This window comes from Salmo salar, chromosome 15, assembly GCF_965601325.2.
Source record: "Salmo salar chromosome 15, fSalSal1, whole genome shotgun sequence".
Taxonomy (NCBI): domain Eukaryota; kingdom Metazoa; phylum Chordata; class Actinopteri; order Salmoniformes; family Salmonidae; genus Salmo; species Salmo salar.
The window spans coordinates 29,397,178-29,403,177 of record NC_138305.1 but is presented as its reverse complement, the minus strand read 5'-3'; the positions used below and the strand labels follow the sequence as shown (position 1 = coordinate 29,403,177).

General features: G+C 46.7%; 1 protein-coding gene across 4 annotated transcripts in view; it reads left to right on the top strand.

Annotated features, from left to right (window-relative positions):
• The first annotated feature begins 2,610 nt into the window (after window positions 1-2,610).
• cdc42bpb (CDC42 binding protein kinase beta (DMPK-like)) overlaps window positions 2,611-6,000 on the top strand; it is a 136,895-nt gene continuing 133,505 nt past the window's right edge. For 3 of the 4 annotated variants that reach the window (XM_014143793.3, XM_014143794.3, XM_014143792.3), the window contains exon 1: window positions 2,611-3,406. In XM_014143793.3, coding sequence (XP_013999268.1) covers window positions 3,232-3,406 — 175 coding nt within the window. In that variant the 5' untranslated portion in view covers window positions 2,611-3,231. The remainder of the gene's footprint in view (window positions 3,407-6,000) is intronic. The other variant, XM_014143795.3, reaches the window with a different exon arrangement.

Sequence of the window (6,000 nt, the reverse complement as noted above, 5' to 3'; positions counted from 1 at the left end):
GATGTTCGATCGGGTCCAAGTCCGGGCTTTGGCTGGGGCAGTCAATGACATTCAAAGACTTGTCCCGAAGCCACTCATGCATTGTCTTGGCTGTGTGGTTAGGGTCATTATCTTGTTGGAAGGTGAACCTTCGCCCCAGTCTGATGTCCTGAGCACTCTGGAGCAGGTTTTCATCAAGGATCTCTCTGTACTTTGCTTCATTAATCTTTCCCTCGATTCTGACTAGTCTCCCAGTCCCTGCTGCTGAAAAATTTCCCCACAGCATGATACTGCCACCACCATGGTTCACCGTAGGGATGGTGCCAGGTTTCCTCCAGACGTGAATCTAGGCATTCAAGCTGGCTGTCATGTGCCTTTGCTAAAAATAATAAAATCCTATTTTCGCTTTGTCATTATGGGGTATTGTGTTTAGATTGATGAGGGAAAAAAACGATTTAATCAATTTTAGAATAAGGCTGTAACGTAATAAAATGTGGGAAAAAATCAAGGGGTCTGAGTGCTTTCCGAATGCACCGTAAATACATAATACAGTACATGTTCTCTACATTTGTGTTTGTGACGTTTCGTTGCCCTTTCCATTTCTTTGTGTGCGTGTACGTGTGCGTGTGCGTGTGCGTGTGTGTGTGTGTGTGTGTGTGTGTGTGTGTGTGTGTGTGCGTGCGTGTGTGTATGTATTTAATGCATGCAAGCTAAGGCTGTGAATAATGCAGCTGCGTACATAATCTGGGAGAGACAACTATGGGAGCTGTCCAGTGGAGGGCCGCGATGTCCTGTCCCTCTCCTACCCCACCACTACCAACCTAACATGTTCTGTCCCTATCCTCCCCCACCACTACCATCCAAACATGTCCTGTCCCTCTCCTACCCCACCACTACCAACCTAACGTGTCCTGTCCCTCTCCTCCTCCACCACTACCAACCTAACGTGTCCTGTCCCTCTCCTCCTCCACCACTACCACCCTAACATGTCCTGTCCCTCTCCTAACCCACCACTACCACCATAACATGTCCTGTCCCTCTCCCCCCCACCACTACCACCCAAACATGTCCCTCTCCTCCCCCACCGCTACCACCCAAACATGTCCTGTCCATCTCCTCCTCCACCACTACCATCCTAACATGTCCTGTCCCTCTCCTCCTCCACCACTACCACCCCAACATGTCCCTCTCCTACCCCACCACTACCAACAAAATATGTCCCTCTCCTCATCCACCACTACCACCCAAGCATGTCCTGTCCCTCTCCTCCTCCACCACTACCACCGTAACATGTCCCTCTCCTCCCCCACCACTACCACCCAAGCATGTCCTGTCCCTCTCCTCCTCCACCACTACCACCGTAACATGTCCCTCTCCTCCTCCAGCACTACCATCCTAGCATGTCCTGTCCCTCTCCTCCCCCACCACTACCACCCCAACATGTCCCTCTCCTCCTCCACCACTACCACCCCAACATGTCCCTCTCCTCCTCCACCACTACCACCCCAACATGTCCCTCTCCTCCTCCACCACTACCACCCCAACATGTCCCTCTCCTACTCCACCACTACCACCCCAACATGTCCCTCTCCTCCTCCACCACTACCACCCCAACATGTCCGTCTCCTCCTCCACCACTACCACCCTAACATGTCCCTCTCCACCTCCACCACTACCACCCTAACATGTCCTGTCCCTCTCGACCTCCACCACTACCACCCTAACATGTCCCTCTCCACCTCCGCCACTACCACCCTAACATGTCCTGTCCCTCTCCTCCTCCACCACTACCACCCAACATGTCCCTCTCCACCTCCACCACTACCACCCTAAATGTCCTGTCCCTCTCCTCCTCCAACACTACCACCCTAATATGTCCTGTCCCTCTCCTCCCCCACCACTACCATCCTAACATGTCCCTCTCCTCCTCCACCACTACCACCCCAACATGTCCTGTCCCTCTCCTCCTCCACCACTACCATCCTAACATGTCCTGTCCCTCTCCTCCTCCACCACTACCACCCCAACATGTCCCTCTCCTCCTCCACCACTACCACCCCAACATGTCCCTCTCCTCCTCCACCACTACCACCCCAACATGTCCCTCTCCTCCACCACTACCACCCCAACATGTCCCTCTCCTCCTCCACCACTACCACCCCAACATGTCCCTCTCCTCCTCCACCACTACCACCCCAACATGTCCCTCTCCTCCTCCGCCACTACCACCCCAACATGTCCATTATACTCTCCAGTCAACCACACAGCTATAGGATGAGGATGACTTTATTCATTATGTTTTTGTCCTGTCATTCAAATACTAAAAATGTTTAGCAATTCCCAAAGCATAAATACTATTGGTAGAAAGATTGTAGTGAAATTGTCTATTTGCACATTCACATATATATATGTGAATGTGCAAATAGACAATTTCACTACAATCTTTATATATCGTTCGTTTTTGGTATGGTATGCTTTTAACACACATCCTTCAACTTATTTTTCTAATATTTGTGCCGGTATTATAATAATGATTGTGTTCTGCTGGTGAGGTCAGTGCCAGTTTACTCCCAGTGTCTGTCAATCATCGAATGACGTCACCTATCCATAGCGTTTCCGGTGTGGGTAGGCGGGTACTCCATAGTCCCCGGTCTGGATTCTTTTGCAAGGTAGGGAGAGACAAGGCTGGACACGAATTTTGCCATATTACGCTCAATAGTGAGAGACACCAGCTAGCTACTAGTAGAAGCTAGTAAGAAAAAAGGATTCATCTACGAAAAGACAGCCACTCCCCAATTTTGGTGGACATACCTCTATTTAGCAGTGTTGAAGAACATATATCGGGCATGCGAGCGAGCAGATAATCCGAAGGAGAGAATGGACGACCGGTCAACCTGAGATTCGACTGGGGGAAACCCGACATCCCATTTTCTAGATAGAAAGTACAGATTTTGTCGGGATTAAAGCAAATGGGACGCACTGGGCCTCGAGTCTGAGTGAAGGGAACACAGTGGCGACGCTAAAAACAAAGCATTTTCTATACAACATGTCGGTCTTGTTTTTTTTAGCTTGCTAGCTACTAGTACACGTCTAGATAGCAAGTTGGAGACTGGGACATCAGTGCTCCAATATTGGCCAAATAAGTATTTTTCGGTTGCGCTTGAAGGGGGCAGGGTTAGCTCGATTTCTTCTCCCATACTAACTCGGGGAGCGATTCTTCGGCGAAGGGAGTGGTAGCTAATTGATAGAAAAATGTCAGCGAAGGTGCGCCTGAAGAAGTTGGAGCAATTGCTCGTGGACGGAACACCAAATAATGCAAGTTCACTGAGCGTCGAGACCCTTCTGGATATATTGATATGTTTGTACAACGAATGCAGCAACTCTCCTTTAAAACGGGAGAAGCACGTGACAGACTTTCTGGAATGGGGTAAGTTCAATTGTTAGATTTTATAACAAGTTATATGACAGTAACGAGCGGTCACAGCCCGTGCAATCTATCTGTGCAATGATCCATTACTTGTAATCCTAGCTATGCTAGGTATGTACAGTAGACAGATAGCTAGCTGACTAGTTCACCCCATTTCTGAAAATGGGATGGCCTAGTAACGTTAGTCAATCATTTGCAACAATGAAATGACAGCAAACAGCAACATTTCCATGAATCAATTCTAAAGTTATTTTAACATGCTCTCTCTCTCACATTAACCAATAAACCAAGTTAGCCTACCTACTTATATTACAACTAATGATACCTTGTGCATATACTTTGTGAAATAACCAATACCTTCATTACAATTCCTTGTTCCTGAAACCTCTTAACACTAAACAGTGGTTTCTGAACTGTTGCCTGGTTAATATTCTCTTACAGAGGTGAATGTACTGTTTATTGGACTGTATCTACTGTGACTCAGTGCTTGCACTCAGATTACAGACAGTGTGCAACTCAAAAAGATTGGGTTTGTTAAAGAAACCAGTTGCCTATTTTTGTCATTTCTTCTGTCCTATCAGGCAATGTTTACTTTTTGCTTGTCGGAGCTGTTATACAAATGTAACCATCTCCAGGTTGAGCCTAAGGACTGGTGTTTAGAATCAGGTGATGGGGCTCATAACCTCGGGTTAATACTTTCCAGGTCGAGGTTAATGGAGAACTGTTCCAATTTGAGGCTAAAGTTATTAATTTAGCCTACTAGGCTACTTGTTATTTTTCAGAATGAATAACATTCATTCTGAAAAAGCAACCTTTTCTTAGTGTCAGAATTCCTCGTGTTTTATATCAGGACCTAACTTGTGAAACAGTCTGTACTATTATGCACCATAGCTCACCTAGGCTGCTCACAGTACCTCCCCCCCACACACACAATCTGCTCCAATCCAGACACGTAGTCCAACCTGGCCTTTGGGCTGCAGTCATCCAACACAATGAGAGGATTCTCTTCCCTGGGCATTTCATTGACGTCAGTAATGAGATTACACCCCAGTGTGTCTGCTCCCGAAACGATGTAGGGCGGCAGGTTGTTAAGAGCATTGGTCCATAACCGAAAGGTCACTGGTTCGAATCCCTGAGCCGACTAGGTGAAAATCTCTCATTGTGCCCTTGAGCAAGGCACTTACCCCTAATTGCTCCTGTAAATTGCTCTGAATAAGACCGTCTGCAAAATTACTATAATGTCAAATGTAAGACTGTTGCTGTACTCGGAGCTATGGTCAACAGGTGCCACAACTCAGTTTTGACTGTCCAAGGACCAAACCTCCTCTAGCCTAACCTACACATTTACCTGCCTAACCTCTGGGCTCGTTTGGTTCAGCCTTGGCCTGTGTGTGAATGGTCCTTTTGGAACTCAACTAGGACCGCCAAATGACACTAGCATAACGAACAGTCCCCAAAGTCCTACACATGATTTGTGACAGGCAGGTCCATGAGAATGATCTCTGTCTCTGTGGTTTTGGTTTGATCCAACACATCAGGGTTGTGTTAAGTCCACACAAAATGGCTAAAAGTGTTTTCAAATGGGGAGGTAGACTAGCTTACTAGACTAGCTTACTAGGCTAGCTTACTAGGCTAGCTTACTAGGCTAGCTTACTAGGCTTCTCAAAGTTGTCCTAGAAAAATACTTATTTTAGTTTTCTGTAGCAAATGTTTTGCCCACTCTCTTGTCCTATTTAACACGAACCATGAAGATTCTACTCCGTCAAAAGGAGGCTGTCATCTGCCCAACAGGCTAAATACCTTAGTGGAGGTTTGTGGTTTTTCAGGCCTCCCATCCTTTTACACCGCCATGTTAAGATAAGTGTATTGGACCTTTGATATCCACCAAGGTTCATATATTTATTACTCTGGCACTGACAAAGCAACGTTTGATCTCAGAAAATACATTGGTCAAGGGCTGAGCGTCTATGGGAATCTAGCAAGTTCACTGAAGAGCAGCCGTGTGATCTGTCCCTCATTATCAGTGATAGACATATTGACCGCGCCTCACCCTCTAATATTGACCAGTGCAGCAAGTTCACAGTCCATCACTGTAACCTTCTGGCAGCCTCTATTCCACTCCCCTAATTCCAGTGGCCACATCACATATTTAGCCTAAAAGTCCCCTTGAAGAATTGCTGAATAGCAGATGTTGATGAATTGCAGTTTGCTTCACCAACAATTTTCTTTGAAATTCAGGGCTTGTGAATGTTCTGTGTTCAACAGATGTACACAGTTTACAACCACCAACCTGTGTGTTGTATATCGATAGCGTTATTAAATTGATATGCTTGAACTGGCCTTCTCCCATTAGTATACCCAGGAAGAGCCCAGATTCCTGTGCACCTGTGCTGCAAGAACTGTAGCTGAGTGAATTAGCTGCCAAGGTCAGTGAGAGAAGGAGACTGCTGTGCAGGTGTTTATTGCCCCACTGCCACTCGGACAAGAGGGCTATTGCAGCCAACTCCATGGAGGATAAGACGGTATAAAAATCTGAATATTTGCACTCAGTGGGGAGTATCTGCATAGGATTCTGCGGCGACTTGATTTCCAGC